At 47.1% G+C, this 23,362-nt stretch overlaps 1 protein-coding gene across 4 annotated transcripts in view; it reads left to right on the top strand.

Annotated features, from left to right (window-relative positions):
* Window positions 1–23,362, top strand: part of COBL (cordon-bleu WH2 repeat protein) — a 270,471-nt gene that overhangs the window by 147,717 nt on the left and 99,392 nt on the right. For all 4 annotated transcript variants that reach the window (XM_047694205.1, XM_047694203.1, XM_047694204.1 and 1 more), the window contains one exon: window positions 2,578–2,760. In XM_047694205.1, the coding sequence (XP_047550161.1) occupies window positions 2,578–2,760 (183 nt within the window). The remainder of the gene's footprint in view (window positions 1–2,577; window positions 2,761–23,362) is intronic.

Raw genomic sequence — 23,362 nt, 5'->3', positions numbered from 1 at the left:
GTGTGTATATAATATATATTTTACATACGCATAGTAGAATATTATTCAGCCATGAAAAAGAATGAAATCTTCCACTTGTGACAAAATGGCTAGACCTTGAGGGCATTACATAAGTGAAATAAGTCAGGTAGAGAAAGAAAATACTGTGTGATCTCTCTTGTCGTGCAATCTAAGAAGAAGAAAAAAAAAAAAAAAAAAGCTACTGGTTACCAGAGGTGGAGGGTGGGGAGGGTGGAGAAATGGATGAAGGGAGTCAAAGGGTAAAAAGAAAAAAAAAAAAATTGAATCACAGATATCTTCTGGCCAGTCAAAATATTTTGAATATTTTGGCCATCCGTGGGTTGAAGGTTGGGAAACACAACTGAATGGCAGAATTCTCGAGCGGTGCTGTTGGACCCTAGTCTAGTGGACCCTGAGATTGGCCTGCCTGTGAGTGGGAATAGTGGGGTGTTGGGAGAGATCTGTGTGGCCCAGATGGAGCAGACCGGTACTAAATAAACCTGTCGTATCAAAATTTAGTGGTGTTTCAGCAACACAGATAACGGATATGAGAAGCCCCTGTCGGGGGTAACAGACACTACAGCTTGCAAGGGTTTGGGATGAGGTGTGCTCTGGGCTCCTGGCTTTCTCTAAGATCATCTTACTTGGCCCTTAAGAGGACATTCTTCCCAAAAATATGTATCCGAGCAGACAGAAACCACCTCTAACGTGACAGAAATATGCTAGATGTTGACAACAATTTGAAGTCAATGGAATTTTCCTGTTCTAAAGATGGGAACATTCCTACTGTAAGATCCCCTGCCCGTGTGTGCAATGGGGGTGCTCCACCAGGAGAACCGTGTTCAGGGCCTCACTGAGATGTCAGAGTACTATTAATGGCAGTCGGATTATAGGATTAAAGCCTGAAATCAGTATACAATGAATGACCGGTAAAGTACTTTTAAGGGAATATTCTGCACAGAGCCGCAGAATGCTTAGGGCATGGAGAGGACAGAGGTGAATTCATAGCAGTGTGGAGTGATCAGTCAGGCACACATAGTTGTGGTGAGGACCGGGGACAAGAGGAATTGACATTCTGAGTCTAGACAGGGTGGAGTGAACAGAGCAATTAGCAAAAGGGCTGTGAAATGCATGGTCCAGAATGTCATGTTTGCGGGATGCCGAACAGGGCCATGCCTGCTTCAGAGATAACCATGCAGCATAGTGTCTCGTTCTCCATCGTATTTCATAAGCTTTAACAAACCTTCAGAACACATGCTCGCAGTCCCCTTTCACTGGGGGTGTCTGAGCCAGCCAGCCGTCCCCGGAAGCACGGCCCCAGCTCTAGACTTCAATATCATCCTCTGCTTTGCTTCACTAACATCATTTTATCATGTGCACGTTGCATTATTAAGTAAATGCAAGTTCTGTCTCCTTGGGGCCCCATAGTTCATACGGAGGTAGATGTAAGGCAAGAAACGATATTTCAGAGTTCGTGCTGCTTTGGCTTTTTGTTCAGTAAAAAGTCCACTGTCTCATAATGCAAGGACTAAGGCAAACATTTATACTTTTTCCTTACATTTTGCTGCGGAATGCTAAATAGGCATCAACAGATTTTCTGGGTGTTGGGCTGTTTCCTGTAGATCCCTGTTTCCTGTAGATCCCCCCCCCCGCATTCCTTTGGGAATGGTGTATTTCATGAACAAGGCACTGGATTCCTCTGGCACTTGGCATCTCCGAGGAAGCACAAACTTGCATTCAATGCAACCTTGGTGTTTGCTCTGCCTTTAATATTTATGGACAAGGAAATCTGAGTCTCGAAGATATTCTCGGGGAACCGAATGATAGTATGCTCGGCAGAACAGAATAGGACTGGAGGCCGAGTGCAGGAAACACTGGGCTGCTGCTGAATGTGATGGGTTTCCTTTACTTGTTGTTTTAATTTTTATTTTTTAAGTAAGCTCTATGCCCAGCCTGGGGCTTGAATTCACAACCTTGTGATCAAGGGTCGCATGCTCCAGCGGCTAAGCCGACCAGATGCCCCCCTACGTATTTGACTACAGAGGACCTGTTATTCTTATGAAAGCTCCCCCCATGAGCTCCTTTGGCAGGTGCTCCTAAGGGTGTGTGTGTCTGTCCCCAAGGACCCCAGAACAGGTGGTGGCGAGAGAGGTCACCGAGTGGCCAGAGGTGCGGTCAGTGTCATCAGCACCCCTAAAGACAGGCTTCTCCAGCGCCCATGTTCCTCTTGACTCTCCCTTCCGCTCTTCAGCACCTAAGACCTTGTTCTTATGACGGGCTGAGGTTTCAAGGCGGCACGTTCACACCTGCATTTGGTCAGGAGCAGTAACCGGTTCCAGCTGGTATGTGTGCTTGGAGGTGGCAAGGATCCACCGTTCCCTTCATGGCGACGAAAATAAACCTTGCAGCAGCGGCTTTGGCTGTGAGGGGCAGTGAGAACATGGACCATCCGAGCCCATCGGTGGCAATGATATTAGAGGCTTGGAGGGGCGGTTCGGCAGCTGGGGTCAGGCTGGAGCGTCGGCCCCCACAGAAGTCACCTTGCACTGATGAGCTTTTCTGTCTCTCCCCTCGCAGGGCTGCCTGACGACGCCCAACTCCCCGTCTGTGAACTCCCGCTCCGTCACGTTGGGCCCATCCCTGTCGCTCAGCAACATCTCAGGGGTGTCTGTGAGGTCGGACCTGAAGAAGCGGCGGGCACCCCCTCCCCCGACCCTGCCGGGCGCGGGGCCACCAGCGCAGGACAAAGTCTCGGAAAAGGTAGGCGGAGGGCGGCTCTCGGGACCAGCGCATCCGCTAGATGGACGCATGATTCTCTCTAGAAGTTTCCTACATGCCCTGCGATCCTTCAGTTGGGTGGTTTTAGCAGGGAGAGCGTTGGGGCGAAAAGTGAAGCTTCCCGTAGAAGTCAAGGTGAGACGCCGAAGTTACTTTTGTGCTTTTAGTCCCAAGAGGCTTGTGCTTGCCGAGTGGCGTCTGTTCTCTCTTCCGCGTTGGAGTCTGGGGCATCGTCAGGATCGCTTTGTGAGAAAATCGTGTGGGTCGGGGCACTGCGAGAATCTGGAGAGTGTATGGGGAGGGGACGATAGGTGACATCCACATAAGCCAGACTCACAGGAGAGCAGGGAGGAGTCGCTCTCTGTGCTACGACACCTGTGGTGACTGCATGTGTATGAAGCCACGCGTGTTAAATTTATCTTAGAGCAACTTAATCCCTTTGCAAGGAGTTGTCATTACATGTGGACGGGAAAGAGCCTTTGTCCCCAGGTTCTGGGGTCTCAACTGGCCTTCTCTCCTGGCATGTGTCTGTGCTACCGTATAGCGCTAGTGGAAGTCCCCAAACCTCGCTTCTCGGGGGCCAGGTGGCTCCTTGACCATGGCTGCTCTTCTGGTGGCTCGGAGTGGGGCATGGTCGACCTGGGAAGTCCACTGTGTGTTCTCCAGCATCCTTCCTCATTGGGGTGGGCAGTGGCAGGGACCAGCCCCCGGGATGGGCAGGATGGGAGCGGGCTGTTGAATCCCGGAGAAGATGAGTGCCCCCAGCAGGCCTGCTCCAGACGTGTGCCGAGACACGGGGTCAACCTGCAGAGTAGGTAAGGATGCATTATTCTTCATGAAGCTGCGAGGTTTCCCAGTGACGGGCACTCCAGGTTCCTGGCGGAGGCTGCGGGTAGGGGGCGAGGACACCACACAGCAAACAGGAGCATTCTAGAACCCGCATTTATTCTCACACGGGCTTAATGTCCTCTCCTTCTGCCATGGTGTCCCTCGGCGTGTCCCTGCGTCATATGAGCTGAATGCTTCACCTTCCTGCTGGTCCTGGCTGGAGCCCTCTCTCACTCATTCTTACAATGGCTTCTCTTAAAACAAGCTGGGAACAAAGTCTATACCTCCCAGGTGGGAGGCTTGGCCCGGAGTCATGCTTAGAAGAAGTTCCCCAAGGGGCTCTCTGGAGCCACAGACTTCTCACTCCATTTCCTTTTCATCCTGGTTGTTGGCCTGTCCATCAGTCTTTTTGTTTTGTTTTGTCTAAGACTTATTATTTTAGAGGGAGAGAGAGAGAGCATGCAAGCAGGGGGAGGGGCAGGGGGAGACAGAGAGAGGCCCAAGAAGACTCCATGATGAGTGCAGAACCCAGCGAGGGGCTCTATCTCATGACCTTGAGGTCATGATCTGAGTCAAAACCAAGTCAGACGCTTAATCACCCAGGCCACTGAGGTGCCCCTGTCCATCCGTCTTCGTAAATCTTAACAAATCTTCCCCTTTCCCTCCAGGGGTGATCCTTATTCCCAGAGAACCCCCCCCCCGCCCCGCCCTGGCCTCATTCCCACCTACAGACCTTTTCCAGCCATGCCCTGTGGATCTGTTGGGAAGGCCTGCAACACGATGTATTTTAGAAGAAAGTATTTTGATTTTTGTGTTTCTTAAGTATTTTCTACTACCACGAGGTTTTTCTGAGGTCTTCACGATGTCTTAGCTGTCTCTTGATGTGAAGACCTTTAGGCACAACTAGTCCCTCATTTGGTACACTTGCATGGTTAAAGGGTGACAAGCCAGCGCAGTGACCTCCGGGGGGTGTGTGTGCTGTGGGCCTCCCTGTTTTGCCAGGGTTTGGAGTCTGAACTTTTCGTAACCTGCAGACCATGTTTCCAGCATTTAGCACTTTTCATCCAGTCCCCTGTGGCGACGTCTTTTTGCTTTCTATTGGGAGGGATGTTTCTTTTGCTGTGAAAGTCACGAATTCCAGGATCATGGTTCCTTATGTTTGTTTGTTTGTTTGTTTGTTTGTTTTCAATGAGAATTGTGTTTCCCTAATGTTAGAGTGTGTACATACGAAGCCCGACCAGCCTTTGTAAAACAGTCTTCCATCCAGAGAAGCTGTTGTGTTTTTCAGATTTTAACGTGCTTCTCCAGAGTGGATAAAGTCTGCTGGAGTGGGAGAATGTATAGTAGGTAGAGAATCAGGAATTCTGAATGAAAAATAAATAGTTCTCTATACCCTGAATAATGAACAGGGTTCCCTGCGAGGCAGTAACAGCTTTTTACTGAAATCTGTTTTATTTGGCACCGAATGAGTGGAGAAATTGGCTCCCAGAAACCCTCTCCTTTTTAAAGCATATGAGTGGCATATGGATTAAATTTGAGCATTTGCTAGGACCATTTTTTTTTTCCTTTTTAAATGAGAGGTATTTTGTTATTTACTAATTTCTGGGAAAGGAACCCAAAAATGTGTTGTTGCCATTGTTGGGGAAAAACGTCAATTCCTTCTTCATGAACTTCCTTCCATATAAAGATAAGATGTTTGTTTGGAAAGCCTTATTTATATGTAACTGTTGCTAACACCAATATCCTGAATGAAAAGGAAAGGCTTATTTTTTCAAGGACATGACTAGTTTTGGAAAAGGAACATACGTCGATTTTCTTACTTTAGAAGATTTTTTCTTATCATCTGGTCTGAAAAATTAGGTGTTTCCGTATTCAGGTCTTAGAAGGGGAGCAATTTCAGCTGTATCCCGGCTCTCGGGAAACATTCTCAAAAACGCCGTCTTTGCGTGCCTGTTTGTTACCCGATGATAATCGCGGCATGGTCATTGGTATTTGTAATTTCTTTTTTTTTTTTTTAATTTTTTTTAATGATTTTATTTATTTATTTGAGAGAGAGAGAGAGAGCATGAGAGGAGAGAGAGATCAGCGGGAGAAGCAGACTCCCCGCCAAGCAGGGAGTCTGATGTGGGACTCGATCCCAGGACTCCAGGATCATGACCTAAGCCGAAGGCAGTTGATTAACCAACTGAGCCACCCAGGCGCCCCGGTATTTGTAATTTCTGAACCTACATTTCAAGGAGTGTTTCCCAGAGGTGTTGGAGCCAATGGAAGAAATTCACGGTGTCCTTGTGCAGGCCTGTTAGCAGGGAAATTGGCAAGACAGGTGAAGAGACGTGTTATCTTTCCGGAGGAGAAGCGCTGTCTGGGCCAGCCGTCTCCCCCCCTACCCCCCACCCCGCACCTTGAATGTAGTTTTAATCAAGAGCAACTTTCAGACGGGGATGACATATATGTGAGGACACCATATGCTAAGTCAGTATTTTTCAGACTTAAGTGAGCATCAGAATCACCCCCAAAGGGCTTGGTAAAACCCACTTGACTTAGCTCCGCCCTGAGAGTTTCTGATTCAGGAGGTCTGGGGCAGGGCCTGAGAAGGGGCATTCCAGCAGGTTCCCAGGCACACCCCGCTTTGAGAACCACGGCGCCATGTTCTGCCTCGCCCTGATCTGCCCACGCAGACTCGGGACTAACCAGTGTGGAGAGGCCACGCCATGTAAATATTCTGAACAGATCTGGGGAGAGTCTCCAGCAGCAAAGTTACCTGGAAATGAACGAATCCGAGCTATGTAATAGTACTTGGGTGCAGGTCGCCATGGTGTTAGCTGGGGCCTGACGTTGGATGTTAAGATGGATAAATAGCTCTTGCTTCTTCTTCCGGGACCCCAGGAGTGCTCAGGGGAGGAACAGAGGGATTACCCCTTCCAGACTGGATTTTCCTTCCTTTTGTCTTTGAGATTCCACAAAGTCCTCACTCTGCTCTGCTGAGACGACCTGGTGCCTTGTCCCTGGCCCCGATCAAGGGTATAGTCCTTGCTTGCCGCTGCTGTGTGTGGGCCTCACCCCTTTTGTATGCAGCTGTCCCCAGGGAGACGTGTCTTCCTGTCCCTTCTCACAACCCCTCCAGCTATGGACCAGCCTGGATTCACTGTGAGCAGAGCTGCAGACACAGGCGCCCACATGGGCCCCTCTCCAGTCCCTCTCTGGTCCTCCGTTTTCCTCCTCTGCAGAATGGGAACACTAAAAGCAGCCTTCCCAGGTTCATGATGTAGAGGTCAGAGCAGGGGGCCTGGAGCGGCTTCCTGAGTCCAGATCCCAGCTCTGTCACTCCTTGTAGTCTTTGGTGAGTCCCTCCTCTCCCACCCCTCCATCCCTGAGGTGTGCAGACCACACAAACAGGTGGAGTGAGAGCCAGGTATCAGGGGATCCGGGAGCCTGAGGCAGGGAGGGCTGGGCGGTGCAGGGGGAAGCCTGTATGTCCGGGCCAGACTCCTGCATGAGCCAAGTGGGGGACTAAACCTAAAAATTAAACTCTGCCCTGCTGCAAACATCAAAGTCAGTGCAGAAAGTTGCCATGCCCCTGGGGCAGGTTCAACCTGTTAAATGGTGCCACATTAAAAATGCCCCCTTGTGGCATTTTTGCTGTCAGTCACAGACTGAACACCCCATTCACTAGTCCACACCGTCCGAGAGTATCGGGACACGGTTGCTCATCCCTTTAAGCCTTTGGGGCCCTGTCTCTGAGAAGAATGGGAGTAGAATCCTGGCCAGTAATCCATTAGGTGACTCAGTTTACCTGTTCAGGATCAAAGCAATCCTGTACATCACACTTGCTCACCTCTGCCTCTGTACGACACTTTGCTGGCTACAGAGCGGCTTCTTTCGCTGTTCTCTCTGTCAGTTGATTAAAGAACAATGTGTGGGACTTTTACTAGAAAATGCTGTGCTGTCTAACGTGAGTTATCATTTTCCACAAATGTAGAATAAACAGCTCTTCATTATTTTTTCAGTTGGCACATGGTTCTTCTATGCCTGCTGTTGTGCCTGTAACAACTATAAATCCTTTTTTATTGTAAGTAAAAGTGATCCAAAAAGTATTTTAGCTATCCAGGCCTTCTGTTGTCCCATAGTACTTGAATTATTGCGTTCATCGCAGAAAGCGTTCAACGCCATAAACTTTCAACGTGACAAGCGCACTTGTACATGAGCTCAGGTTTGTTGCACTGGGATGAAAAGAGCTGGTGGTATTGGCCAAAAATGAGAGATGGGGGAGCTTGGTGCTATGATCAGTTACTGGTATGTTTGTCCATGAAACATTGCTTGTGTATTTGATAACTGGTTGAACAGCTGCGGTTTGCAAACTTAAGAGCGAGGATTGATACTCATTCCTTGAGTATCTTGGTGCGATGTACACAGAAGCACGCGGCGTTTTGTACTGTGTAAATAGGGTAATCTGCACATGTGAGAAATTAGGCAAAAGTATTCCTGCTTGAGTTTCCATTTCTGGAAACATCATGAGAATCAGGTGATTAGAATATTACGAGAGATCGTAAAACCTTGCTGAGCATACCCCCAGTGAAACATTTCATCCAGAGCTAAAGTGTGCATTTGACGGTTTCTGTGACAGTGTATCACCTCATTCTGGCACGTTCCTGACCTCGTTCTGTGTCCCAGTCCACAGCAGAGAGAAGGCCCCAGCACGGCAGCCCTGGGGCGGGGGAGTCCACACCGAGCAGGGCCACAGATCAGCCCCACACCAGGGTGAGCTCAAATGCACTCTCCTCTCTGCTGTTAGGACGGACGTCGTTGTTTATGAAATTGAGGATGTCGGGGTGAATGAGATCCCTATTTCCGTGGAGCCATGTCCAAGGTCCTCCTGGGGTGAAGGCTTCTCTGAGTTCTCTGTCCTGCCTCACGGTGATGGTTAATTTGTTTCTGGCAAAGCGGATGATGCTTAGAGACTTTTCAAAAAATATTCCTCAATTACTTTTCAGGAGCGCGGGTGGCTCAGTGGGTTAAGCGTCTGCCTTCGGCTCAGGTCATGGGATCAAGTCCTGCATTAGGCTCCCTGCTCAGTGGGGAGTCAACTTCTCTCTCTCCCACTCCCCATGCTCGTGTGCTCGCGCGCTCTCTCTCTCTCTCAAATAAATAATTACATATTTTTAAAAAAATTATTCTTCTGGGGCGCCTGGGTGGCTCAGTGGGTTAAAGCCTCTGCCTTCGGCTCAGGTCATGATCCCAGGGTCCTGGGATCGAGCCCCGCATTGGGCTCTCTGCTCAGTAGAGAGTCTGCTTCCTCCTCTCTCTCTGCCTGCTTCTCTGCCTACTTGTGATCTCTGTCAAGTAAATAAATAAAATCTTTAAAAAAAAATTATTCTTCATAGTAATCAAAGACCTTTGATGACCTCCGGCGTGTGGGCGGTGCTCACAGGAGCTGCTCGCGCATTTGGCTTCCCAGAGCGCTGCGCTGACCAGGCAGGATTTAAAGGTCGGCGCAAGAGAGAAAAGTGGTCCCTTCAATCTGCCCGCATGCTGGGGACCCAGGAGGGGAAGGGGAAAAGGCCCCACCTGGACCGACCCCTGTGTGACATGAGGACAGGTCTACAGACTCACTTCTCTCTGTCGCGCCCCAGTCAGCAAGGCCTGATCCCGCAGCCACCCCCCCCCCAACTTCACCCACCTTAGCGCCCTGGTCCAGGCTCTCTCACTCCCCTGGGACAACGACCACTGCAGCGGCCTCTTCCGTGGTCCCCACTTCTGCCCCTGCCCCTCCGACTGCAGACACTACTAGGGCAACACTTGCCACACCAGAAGCGGGGCCCCATCTCCCCTTTGCATACACTGGAGAATAACCCCACTTCTTACCTTGCCCTGCCGGCCTCCACACTCCGGGCCCAGCTCCTCTGCCGGTGCCCCTCACCGCCTGCCCAAAAAGACCTTTAACTTGTCCTGTCCACGGGGCCTGCGTCACGTTCTCCCTTCACGCACACCCTGCTTAGAGGTCACATCCCCAACAAGGCCTCTGCGACCGTCCAGACTCTGGTCCCTGTCTGTGCCATCTCCCGTTCTGTCCTGTTTCTCTTCCAGTTCCAACACGGAAGCCCAGAGGCGGGGACATCGCCTCTGGACTCACTGGCATGTCTCAGGGTCTAACACGGTGTCACCACATTGGTGAACATGTGCATTAATTCACTTTGTGCATACATAATTCGTTTATCAGGCATGTGAAGATGGGTCCTCTCTAAGTCAAAACCAGTGATTTCAAAATAGAATGCGAAGGGTAATGAGTTGCCCTGCTCACAGAGCCTACTTAGAAATGGCGACATATCGGTCCAGAACCCGTACCATATGCTCGTCTCTGCAGGAAGAGACTGTGTATGAGCCCGACAGGTGCAAGCTTCTGCCAGATGCCAGAGCTGGAAATGACCCTCCAGTGTAGACGGGCGGAGGTGTGGGAACTGTGTGTGGAAACGGGCATGGAGGAGCCTCTGTGGGCAGGAGCTACCGCGGGGACAGGGACTCCCGGGAATGGTCAGCCCCTGAAGACGGGACACGCACACACACGCACACACACATACACACATCCCCCTGCTCACCTGTGCTCCATGAGGATGAGCAGAATGGGGCACCTGCAGCCCAGGGGAGGGGAAGGAGCCACGGGTGCAACCCTGCCCCGTAGTACATTTCTCATCTCTAAGCAGATGCAGGAGCCTCCTGCAGTCTGGAGACGAAATGGAAGGCTACCAAGGGAAGCAGCAGAGAGGGAAGCTCTCCCTTCTCTCGCCTTCCCCCCTCCCCACCTCCTTTCTGTGTGTCTCTGGTTTTCTTCGAAAATAACCCATGCCCGGACACGTGTGTATCTCTCCGTGTGTGTGGCTCTCTTCCTCTGTCCATAAGGCTGCCTGAATTGTTGGTCTCACCCGCACAGCTCCCCTGGAGAATTTGCTCATTGTGACGGCCCTTCTTCAGCCGAGGTGAGGAAACTGAGTCAGGCCAGGCCCACTGCTGGTCAGAGACGGCACAGCCAAGGGCTCAGACCCACTGGGCATCCTCCGCTGTGCATGGGGACCCTTCTAAACTAGGGAGGCTGGGGCCTGTGCCCCGACCTGCAGAGGCAGACCTGTGGAGGTCAATGTGCCTCGGGCGGCCACTTTCTGTCTGTGACTTTGTCAGCGACACACAGGCCTTGGTGAGGAGGCAGAGCCGGCATCCAGGCGGGGAGCCCTGCGTGTCAGGGACTCGTCCCAGGGTTTGAACAGACGTCCTTACAATCCCAGGGCAGCTGCCAGGCTTCCTCTCAGGGGTGACGGGGGGCTTTCCACCTCCCCACTGTTGACTGAGCGACACACTTTAATGTTCTGGAATACCGTGGGAGCGCCATGTTTCCATTTCCTTCCCGTGTGGCGGTGCCCAGCCCTCCTCTGAAGGTCAGGAGGAGGCCAGGGCTTAGCCCTTTGTGTCTTGGAGCTGCAAGTTGGTAACAGCAGAGCGTCTCTCCCTCAGAGGGTGGAGTGGCTGCAGATGGCCCCTTCCACTGCCCGGTCATCCGGCAGGAAAGCCCCTCTCTGCCCTGTCCTCCTCCCGCCAGCCCTGCCCTGTCCCTGGCAGGCAGGCAGGGAGACTGAGGCCTTTGGCTTTCTCTGTATGTTTGTTTCTGGGCCCACCGTGAGTGTTTCTTTCTTTACAAAACTGAGACTTTGTCAACAAAAGGCAGGCGGAGCACCCCTCCCCCTCCAGGCCCCTCCCCCGCTTTTTGCCCAAACCAGTGACTTCCTATGGAAAAAAAAAGCATTGTCCTGGCTGCCTCTTCCCCTCAGCAGAGTGCAAAACCCCTATGATGTGTTTGTTCCCTGCTGTTGTGGTTTCCTTCAGGATAAAAGCCGACTTCTTCTCCCAGGCACGTTGTCCCGTGCATTTGGGTTGGAGGCGGCTGTCGGAGGGGCTGGGGGGTGCATTCCCCCCTCCACGGCCCCTGTCCCTGTCTGCGGGCATGATGAGCGATCCCCCGACACTGTGACTTGTAGGACATTTTACAGCATTTGGGATTTTCCACTTCAGTCACTTTGTAGTGGCCTGTCGCTCTCCTCAGAGGGTCTCTCAGCAGAGGTCAGTAAGGTGCCCCTCTGCAGAGCCTCAGTGCCTGTCCCTGTCCCTACGGCCTTGAGCACGCAGTGTAGACTCGGCCATCCACTTGGCTGAATCCCGACCAGGGACAATGACCTGTTCCCGGTACATCCCAGCCCCACGCACAATGCCTGGCGTGCAGTCTCCCATCACTGAGCGTTTCATAAACAGACAAGTGTGGGCTGATGACAGAAGGGGCTGCGAGCTGCGTGGCTTCTCTTCAGCCATGATAAATGGACTGTGGTCTACCTGGAAGGCCTCCAGCGACACCCACAGGGAGAACGGGCCTTGAGCTTGATGGCTAGCATGGTGTGCATATCCGCTGGAGGCTCGGGTGCTGGGCCAGCTGGGCAGGAGGCCTGCCAGGACCCAGAGTGATCCTCAGTGTGGTGGCATTCGGGGCTGAGGGGACGTCAGGGTCTCTAACAGCCCCTAGCTCCATCTCTCCTGTGTCCCCCGTGTTGTAGGCTCTGGACAAGCGTAACCCCACACCCACATCCTATCGAGCCTGCTCTATGGGTTCCAATCCAAGGCCAACCCTGGCGCCCCTAGATTTCCGGTGCTAGAATGGTTGCAGCTGAGGAAAAGGCACAGGCATAATTGGGGGAGCCGGCAGTCATTTGAGTCTGGGAAGGGTTTACAGTAGTGTGATGCTGGGGGAGAGGTGGCTCTGGTCCACACGACTTGTCCTCTGGAGGGACGGTGTCTCGATACCACATTTTGAGAGGAAAAAAATGAAAATATGCTAGGAAGAGAACATTCTAGAAACTGGAGAGTCTAGAAATAGCAGAAATGAGGATACTTAAGCAGAGGAATGTAAAGGCTCACTGGGATGTGATGAGTTCCTGTCCTGAGCAGAGGCTACGTCCAGAGGACAGAATGGGACCAGTGCATGGGCCCACTATTCTAGAAATGCTTGTCTTCATGGAATATAGAAAAGAGTCTTCCATGAGGCAGAGCTGGGGTGCTGGCATGACGATGTGGGGAAGCACTATGTGGCACTCACGTGCTCGCCTGGCAAGGCAATGCCACGTCACCTTACACTGTCATAGCCGCTCTTACAGGGACTGTGGGCTCTTCATAGGGCACAAGCGTGCCGAGTGTGACTGGCTTGCCCAAGGCCCTGTCTGAGGAAAGCCTTTGTGGAACTTGTAGTAGTTCCTGAGGCCTCTCAAGGCTTAGAGATGGTTGTCTCTGTCCCACGTGCTCGCATGGCCTTCCCGACGCACATGCACGGGTCTCTCCCTCTTCTACAAGGAATATGGGAATCGCTCTAATGGCCTCGTTTTGATTTAATCACCTCTTTAAAGACCCTCTCTCCAAATACAGTACATTCTGAGGTACGGGGATTAGGACTTCAAGGTACAAATTTGGGGGGTGGTCAGTGTGTGCAGAATTTAGTCCATAACAAAAGGAAGCTGGGTTTCTGTTTATATACAGTTTTCTTGGCCATAAGGAATTCGAGAGCAAGTAAGATTCAGTGCTTTAAAGACTCTTAGTATTTAATTGGAGCAGATGTCTTATGTCCCCAACACCAGGGAATGGCCCTGGTCCGGGTAGATTATGGCATAGGCGTCCAATCTATGGGGAAATCTCCCTTGCAACTTTACTTTTCATGATTACCCGCTAATTCCCATGCCATGGGCCAGAGACAAGGCTGGGTGAAAGTGTCACTTCTAGATTCCTTCCCAGCAGGTGGCATGCATCGTGGATACAGTCCTGGCCTAGAAGGACAATCTGTCCCGGCAGGTACAGTTTCAACTGTTAGCTCCATGGGCGCTGAAGGCCCTTGTGCCACGCCGACCACGTGCAGAGTACACTCAGCCACAGGAAGATTTCCAGGTCATCCAGTCCTCAGCCAGCTGGCCCCAAGGTCAGCATGAAGACAATTACAGTGACCCAGCAATGGCTCAGTCCTTATGTTTCAGCTACTCTGCTAAGACCTCACAAAAGTCAGCATCTCATTCAACCTCACCTGTATGATATCTGCATGGAGTAGGCACTAGGTCTGCCTGCACGGTACCAGTGAGGACACGGTCTGCCACGGTGAAGAGCGGTCCCAGGGCCACACCAGTAAGTGGCAGAAGTCGGCCTGTGGAGACATCTTCCTGGCAGGAAGTTCTCCCGTGTGGGCGTGGAATAGGATCAGAGGGAAATGTGGGGCCATCGGGTGGCATTGTGTTTGAGTGGGAGACGTGGGCTGGAACCCCAGCTCTATCCCCCAGCTCCCCCCACAGCAGGAGATGCCCTGGGGCTCAGGTGATGGCAGGTCCTGGTGTATCATTACCACCATGCTACCTTCCTCTCTTGTGATGTAGATTCAAGTGGGTAGAAGGTTTGAAACTGCTAGAGGGAGGGAATCATGTTCATTTACTCACCATTGACTGAGAAGGCATGTGTTTGCTAGGGGAGAACGAAAACCCCCAAATTAAAAACAATTCTAGGGGCCGTTAGGGGGCACAGTCAGTTAAGCGTCCGACTCGGTTTCAGTCAGGTCATGATCTCAGGGTCATGAGATCGAGCTCCGTATCTGGCTCCATGCTCAGCACAGAGTCCGCTAAAGTCTCACTTTCTCCCTCTGACCCTCCCCATGTGCGCGGCGCTCTCTCTCTCTGTCTAAAATAAATAAATCTTAAAAAAAAATTCTAAAAATCATCTTGGAAGAATAACATACACCCCCCCCTCCATTCTGCACCGCAGATCCCCTGATCGTCCCACAGAGTGAATTCTCCATGCTCCTGAGTCCTTGGAGCTGTTTCTCGACAGCCCGTCCCACTTCTCGTGGAGGTGACCCTACAGTGTGAACATCTGGCAGAGTCAGGACAGAATCCGTTCACCTCCGTATGTGCCCTTTGTTGGGGAAATGGAGCAAACCTGGCAGCCTCATCCTGAGGAACGCCAACCTGCTGCTCTCCGGGCAGGGTGACCAAGTCAGGGACTGGATGTCGTTTGGGTTGCCCGAGCCAAAAATGCAGAAGCTGGACTACTCTGGAACACTTTTATATTTTTTTATTATTTCTGTGGCTCTATCCAGTTTGCAAAAATCGCTTTTCCAGTGTGTAATGGGGCTTCAGGAGTCTTGACAGGAAGAAAGGATAAAACAAGTGGGACCGTGTAAGTCTCTTTTGGACCTAGTCTAACTCAATCTGCTTTTGAGGCAACACTTTAAAACATAATTCTGTTATTGAGTCTTCAAATGTTGCAGATACGGATGCCTGGGTGGCTCCGTCGGTTGGTTAAGCGTCTGCCTTCACCTCAGGTCATGATCCTGGAGTCCCAGGATCGAGTCCTGCGTCGGGCTCCCTGCTCAGCGGGGACCCTTCTTCTCCTCTGTCACTCCCCCCACCTCGTGCTCTCTCACCAAATAAATAAATGAGGTCTTTAAAACAAACAAACAAACAAATGTTCCAGATATAAAGTACATCTTCCTGGTTAGCAAATCATCAAAAGTAGTACAACATTAAAGAATACATTTGCATACTTTCCTCTTGAAAGAAACAGCCATGTCTAAGTTTTGTTTAGATCCTAAAAATGGAAAAGTGAATACAAAATGTATTATGATGGAGAACAGGTTTTTCCTTTTTGCTTTTTTTTTTTTTTTTTAATGTTGGGGAAGTGGAACTGCTGGGAGATTGCTTATTTGGGACGTTTCCTTCTTCCGCGAGGAGGCAAAGATGCAGATCTGCATTGTGTCCAGAGGAAGTCTTATTCCTTCATCAAAACAAACATCCATGTGAACCTGGAGCGTCCCATCCCGTTGCCGAGCCTAGGAAAACAGTCGGTGCCACAGACGAACTTCCTTGGGTGGAGATCACAGGGTGGAGGACACGGAGAGTTTGCAGAGAAAGGAAGTGGGAGCTATTTTCATGGTTTTACATCCACATTTTGTTACGGGCCCTTTCCTCCCTGACACTTCCAGCCACAGAAGCAAGCTTATTTGAAGATTCGATTCTCATGTATTTTTAGCTGTTGTCCAAGTGCGATATTTATGGAGGCCCCTGTGATAACATCACAATGAAAAGCGAGCTTGCTGCTTTCCTCCAGGTTCACGTTGTGGTCGACACAAAGGAAAAGGAAGCTGGGCTTTATGTGGTAGCCTCACAGGGCTTACAGGTTCACTGTTTAAGTGTGTGGTTCTCGTCCTCATGCTCTGTCCCTCTTGTCACTTTGGTTTTGGCTGTCGATCATGGTAACCAACGGTCTGTGTGTTTCTTGTTATAAAGAGAACCTGGTAAAATGTGGTTTCATTGTTTTTCTTACCTTTGCGTGTTGCTTCTTTGTATCTGAATATTTTTAGGACTCTTTCCAATCACCCTGATAGCCAACAATCAGAACAGTGGGTTTTATAAATTTTTCATGTAAAAGGCCCTAATTCCTCTCTTGGAGGCATCATCGGGCCTTTGGAACCGAGCACTAAAGGCAGAGCCAAGGGCAGCCCCACTTGGTCTTAAACTTCCTTCCCAGCCTTCTCTGGTCTGGCTGCGTTGTGCTTGCTTGCCCTTCTGTTTAGAAGCATTTGATTTATTTCTCAGCCAGCTTCACACAGTGTGAGTCTCTGTGAAGCTGTACTTGTCTGTATCAAAGGACACAATCAACAGGGTGACTAGGAAACCTACAATGGGAGGAAATAGTTGCCAATCATATATCTGACAAAGCGTTAATATTCAGAATACATAAAGAAGGCATATAAGGCAACAATAAGAATTAACTCAAAAATAAGCAAAAGACTTGAATAGACATTTCTATGAAGAAAAGATGCAGACGGCCAGTAAGCCCAGGAAGGGTGCTCTGTGTCACTAATGACGAGGGGATTACGAACCAAAACCAAGATGAGACAAGCCCTCACACCCCATTAGCATGGCTACTATCAAACCTACCAACCAAACAAACAAAAACAAACAAATGAAAAAAACCCAAACAGAAAATAGTAGCTGTGGTCCAAGCCGTGGGGAAATTAGAACCTTTGTGCACTCTTGGTGGGAACGTGAAATGGTGCAGCCACTATGAAAACCAGTACGGTAATTCTTGAAAAAATTAAAAAAAGAATTACCGTACGATCCAGCACTTCCACTTTGGGGTATATAACCAAAAGAAATGGAGTCTCCAGATATTTTCACCCCCAAGCTGTTGGCAGCATTATTCACGACAGCCAAGAGGCGGAAGCAACCTGAGCTCCCATAGATGGAGAAAGGGATAGCAAATGCAGTAGACCCATACAGCGGGTATCTTTGGCCTTAAAAAGGAAAGACGTTCTGACACCTGCTGTGATTCTTGACATTGTGCTAAGTGATAGAAGCCCATCCCAAAAAGACAAATACAGTGTGAGTCCACCTACATGAGATCTCTAGAGACGTCAGAATCATAGAACCACAAAGTATACTGAGGGCTTCCAGGGGCTGGGGATGGAGAACAAGGAGGTGTTCTGTGAGCACTGACTTTCCATTTTGCAAGATGAAGAGTTCTAGAGGTTGGTTATACACTTGGAATGTGCCTAACGCTACTGAGCCACAGACTTAAAATTTCTTTTCCTCTGAAACTAATAATACACTACTTGTTAATTAATCAAATTTAAATAAAAATTTATTTTTATATTTCATATATTTTATGCAATTAAATTAACTAAAGATAATAGTGATTCACCCCTTAAAAATAAATGATTATTGATAAGTGATTTCACCATTTCCTTTAAAAGGTAAGTTCTTTAATGAAATAGTTTTTAAAAAAAAGATTTTGTTTATTTATTTGAGAGAGAGCTTGAGAGAAAGCACAAGCAGAGTGAGGGGCAGAGGGAGAAGCAGACTCCCTACCGAGCAGGGAGCCAGATGCGGAACTCCATCCCAGGACCCTGAGATCATGACCTGAGCCAAAGGCAGATGCTTCACCGACTGAGCCACCCAGGCGCTCTACTGAGTCAAAAATTTTCAGTGAAGGTTCACTGATCCTAAGACACTTTTCGGAGGTAGATTTATTTACCAGTGAAATAACTTACACTGTAAATCCTTCACCTCCCACTCCATGTACTTTCTCCCTGCTTCACATCACACCGTTTGGACAACATTGTCACGTCCCTCTCTGGTCCACTCAGGCTAGAGTCACACATGGCTCTAGAGTTTTCTCTCTCTCTCTCTCTCTTTTTTCCCTCTACTACCCTATTTACTATTTACTTTGTCTCCTATGTAAAGGTCACCAAAAAAGGACTCCAGCGGGCGCCTGGGTGGCTCAGTGGGTTAAGCCGCTGCCTTCGGCTCAGGTCATGATCTCAGGGTCCTGGGATCGAGTCCCGCATCGGGCTCTCTGCTCAGCAAGAAGCCTGCTTCCCTCTCTCTCTCTCTCTCTCTCTCTGCCTTCCTCTCCGTCTACTTGTGATCTCTCTCTGTCAAATAAATAAATAAAATCTTTAAAAAAAAAAAAAAAAAAAAAAAGGACTCCAGCAAGAAATCTGAAAGCATGGTATGTGTCTTTGCTGAGGGAAAAAGAAGACTTTGTGTATTTAAATGAGATCTGTTCACTTGGAGCTTGTATGGTCTTTCTCCTCCATTTGCCACCTGTATAACTTTGGACAGGTCACCCGAAAGGACTTGCCAATCAATTTTCCTGGGTCCTGTTTCCTCAAAAGTAGGATAAGGATAACACCCATACCTCTCTACTTAACCAAGATGGTTTGGGAAGGCTAGTGTATTAACAGAACTTGTAGCGGAGCTTGCAAAATTAGCACGGATTTTCAAATATGTGAAGCCCTTCATAGATAAATAGTCTTTTTAAGTGAACAGCCTTACCCAGGGAATAACTCGGGAAACACTGAAATAATGACTATCAGCCTCTGCCTGTTTAGGTTGGGAGGCAGGGCACGTGGGTTGTTGACTGCAAAAGCATTAGTGCAACAGATAATTGACCTGTATTTGAGATACACAATCTTACTTTTTCCCCTTATGAACTTTACTTACTTTCCAGTTTCTGTATTAACATAGAGAGGCTTAGACACAGTTTCTAATTTTAGAGGTGAAAGGGCCTTCTGCAAATCCAGAACAGGATCTTCATTGACTTTATAAACAAGGGCCCAAGGTTAATGGAGGTGCCCACACAAGCCACCTAGGAAGTTATAGTTTCTCGAAAAGAACTTGATTCTCAGATGGATGCTTTACAACTCTTACTTAGGAAATTAATAATTCCATTAGGATTGAGCTAGGTCCTGATAGGAACTATTAGAAACTGTGTTCTCATGCACATCATTAGAATTACAACAGATTTTAGAATATAGACCCTGACGACTATGGTAATTTAAGAAAAATGATGAAATCACCAGAGAAACTTGATTTATAATCAGACAGAGATCATCTTTATTTGCCAGATACTGTTCTTATGTTTTCGATAGATGGTTTTAATATTTTGGTTTTCCTGAATCAAAGTGTGTTATTTCTGGAACTTTCTGGTGTGACATACTACTCTCTGGGGACTTTAAATATATATGGGGAAATAAAAAGCTTTGGGGCGACTCTGGGAGTTTGGAAGCCGATGTCCTGTCAGAGAGAGTTCTGAGTTGCAGACATTGATGAGGTATGTCACGTGACTCCCAGGAGACTGGAAAGCAGTGATTCGCAGATGTCCTGCTTCTTTGATGGCTGCTTCTCTGCCGCTGAATCCAGACTCTTCCCATGGTATAGAGCATAGCTTTGCTCGTTCGCATGTATGCGGTGTACCTGGATGGAGGCTGTGCCTGGATTTGAACCCAACGTGGCATCAACTCTAACCTTTAACCTATAACCCTGGAGAAGTTACTTTATCTCTGAAAGCCCTGAATTATAAGTCTGTAAAATAGACTTCTGGTCCTGGTGGCCAGCATACCCTAACTGTCCTCCCAGTGATACACATCCTTGTATGATCCCCCCTCTTTGGGCGCACTGGACCTGCAACTTCTCTCTGACCCATGGAATATGGATGTCACTGACCTGATTAGGTTCCATTATAAGGTAAAGGTGATGGGATGTCACTCCCTTGATTACATTTTGCTCTATAAGATTCTATCTTAGCAGACCAGAGGGAGTGATTCCTCTGCTGACGTCAGACAAGCCAACACTCATGACATGAACTGCATTTGACATGGACTGTGTGATAGGGAAATGCAGATGGTCTCTGGCTCCTGAGAACGAGCTCCAGCCCATAGTAAGAAGCCAGGTCTCTCAGTCAGACAGCTGCAGGGACAGAAACTCTTCCAACAATCTCAGTGAGCTTGAAACTGGATATTCCAGATGGGTATACAGCCTGAATAATACCTTCACTACAGCTTTGTGGGACCTGAGTAGAAGACTCAGCTTATCCATGCTTGGACTGCTGACCATTAGGAACTGCGAGATACAAATGTGTGTGTATTTAAACTACTATCTTTATGTTAATGTGTGATGTAGCAAGAGAACATTAATAAATATTCAGTAGATTCTATATAGGCTCAAGAAAGTAATCCATGACCACCAGGTTTCCTGGTCTGAAAGACCTGGACCAGAATTCATGGTGGCCACCAGGCTCTGGAAAGTGGGGGAAGAATATCAGAAAGGAGAGAGCCAGAGAGCCCGAAAATTTCTGGGTAAGTTCTGTCCAAATCTCAGGGTGAGCCTTGAATGACGCATTCAAGGGTCAGGCACTAACTGGCTAAGCTAAGAGTAAAAGAACTAAACCAAGATTTGAATTGCCAACCAAGGGACAGAATTTTCACTGAGAGTCCATTTAGCTTTTTGCCTCCTAAAACAAAAAGAATTACTACTTCTCATAAGAATATAAGAGAATGCAACATGTTATAAGCATAACATTTGCAATGGGCAGGATTTAAGCCAAAATTAGTAAACATATGAAAAACCAGGAAAAAATTATCTGTTCCTGTGAAAAAGGAGACAGTTAACAAAACCAACCTGGAGATGATGACCCAGGTGTTAGATTCAGCAGACAAAAAAATTGATGCTGCTTGTAAATACATTTAACAAAATGAAAAATATGCTTATAAAATGGGGAAAAAAATCTCAGGAGATAATAAGAACCTTAAAAAAGAACCAAATGGAAATTCTAAAGTGGGAAAACACAGTGATTTAAATAAGAATGTCACTGGATGGGCTTAACAGCAGAATGAAGGTAACCAAAAAAAAAAGGAGTGAGGTTGAAGATAAATCAATAGAAATTCTCTAATTTTAAAAAGAGACCGAAAAGGGGTGCCTGGGTGGCTCTGCCTTTGGCTCAGGTCATGGTCTCAAGGTCTTGGGATCAAGCCCCGCATTGGGCTCTCTGCTGAGTGAAGGGAGCCTGCTTCCCCCACTCTCTCTCTGCCTACTTGTGATCTCTCTCCCTCTCAAATAAATTGTTAAAAATATTTTAAAAAGAGAGAGAGAGACAGGAAAAGAAAAAAAATAAATCCTCACAGATGTGTGGAAACTACCAAAATCTCTGTTTGTCAATAAAGCCCCAGAAGAAAAAATATATATATTTAAAGAAACAAGGGCCAGAGGTTTCCCAAATTTTGTAAAAGATATACATTGACAGATTTAAAAGTTTAATGAATCCAAAGCAAATTTTAAACAACAAGCAAACTATACTTATGTATGTTATAGAGAAATTGCTTAAAAACAGACTTCAGGAGAAAAGTCTTAGGAACAACTAGAGAAAAATAACGTATTTTAAAAACTGGTGAATTTATCATCAGAAACAATGGAAGCTAAGAAATAGTGGAACATGGTCTTCACAATGCTAAGAGACATGAACTACTGTCAGTGTATTCAGTATCCAGCAAAAATACCCTTCAAGAGTGAAGACAACTTCAGACAGAAAGGAAGACAACTTTAGATTAAAAAAAAAAAAAAAAAAGATAAAGAATGTATTGCTGCCAGACATGCACAAAGAAAACACTAAAGGAAAATTCCATATTGAAGGAAAGTAATACCAAATGAATCTTGGAATTTTGGAAGGGAATGAAGAATATTTTTTTAAAAAATGGTAAAAGTCTGAGTAAATATAAAAGACTGGTTAATGTCTTTAGAAGTTATAATATATGCAAATGTTATATAAATGCCAACTATAACAAAATATAGAAGGACACAGGGAGCCATGGTGGCTCAGTCATTAAGGGTCTGCCTTCAGCTCAGGTCATAATCCCAGGGTCCTGGGATCAAGCCCCATGTCAGGCTCCTTGCTCAGTGGAAAGCCTGCTTCTCCCTCTCCCCTAGGCTGCCGCTTCCCTTACTTGCATGTGCTCTTTCTCTCTCTCTATCAAATAAATAAATAAAATCTTAAAAAAAAATCCAGTATTTCTTCTTTAAAAAAAAAATAAAATAAAATATAGAAGGACAGGATAAATGCATCTAGGTGATTGCAAGGTATCTACATTTTACATAAAGTATTAATACTTAATCTAAATGACTTAATCTAAATGAACTTTTGTTCAGGATACATATTATAATCCTCATAGCAGCCATTAATAACAAATAATGCCTAGAGTATAGCTAAAAAACCAGTGAATAAATTTTCCCCCACTAAACTGTTATTTTCCAATGTGATTGTAGACTTGTCTGTTTCTCAGTCTAATTCTGTCAATTTTTCTTCATGTATTTTGAAGGTGTAATTGGGCACATACACATATATGATTACTAAAACTTCCTGATACACTGACTCCTTTATGGTTATGAAATGTGCTTCTGTAACTCTGGTAATATTCTTTTTTAAACTCTATTTTATTTATCATTCATATAGCCAGTCCAGCCTCCTGTGCTTACTGTTTACATGGTATCTTTTTCTACCTATTCAATTTCTGTCTTTTTATTTAAAATAATTTTCTTTTTATTTAAAATAATTTTCTTGGGGTACCTGGGTGTTTCAGTCGGGAAGCGTCTGCTTTTGGCTCAGGTCATGATCCCAGGGTCCTGGAATCGAGCCTTGCTTCGGGCTCCCTGCTCGGCAGGAAGTCTGCTTCTCTCTCTTCCACTCCCCCTACTTGTGTTCCCTCTCTCGCTGTGTTTCTCTCTGTCAAATAAATAAACAAATTTTTAAAAAATAATAAAAATTTTCTTGAGATAGCATGTTATCTATTCTGACATCTAGACATTGTTCTTTAACTGTAATGTTTAGTCTGCTACCATTTCATGTAATTGGTCATATGATCAGATTTAGGTATACTAGCTTATTATTTGTTTTCTGGTTGTCCCTCTATTTTTTTTCTTACTTTACTTTGGATTTCAAAAATGTATTCACCCCAATAATAAATAAGGAGATTTAACTAGTAATCACAAACCTCTTGACAAAGAAAATCCCAGGACCAGATGGTTCAATGGGTAATTCTACCAAACATTCAAAGAAGAATTAATACCAATCCATCTTAAACCCTTTTAAAAAATAGAAGAGGGAACACATCCAAATTATTTCTATATGGCTTGTGTCACCCTAATACTAGAGCCAAAGACACTGCAAGAAAACTATAGGCCAACATCTTCGATAAACATAGGTCCAAAAATCCTTAATGCAATACTAGCAAATTAAATTCAACAGTACATTCAAAAGCTTATAAACCACAACTGGGTGAAATTTGTCCCTGGGATACAAGAATGGTGCACATTTGCAAATCAATGAGTGTCATGTGCCACATTAATAAAACAAAAGCAAAAAA

This window comes from Lutra lutra, chromosome 11 (assembly GCF_902655055.1).
Source record: "Lutra lutra chromosome 11, mLutLut1.2, whole genome shotgun sequence".
Lineage (NCBI taxonomy): Eukaryota > Metazoa > Chordata > Mammalia > Carnivora > Mustelidae > Lutra > Lutra lutra.
This window is presented reverse-complemented; position numbering and strand designations above follow the sequence as displayed.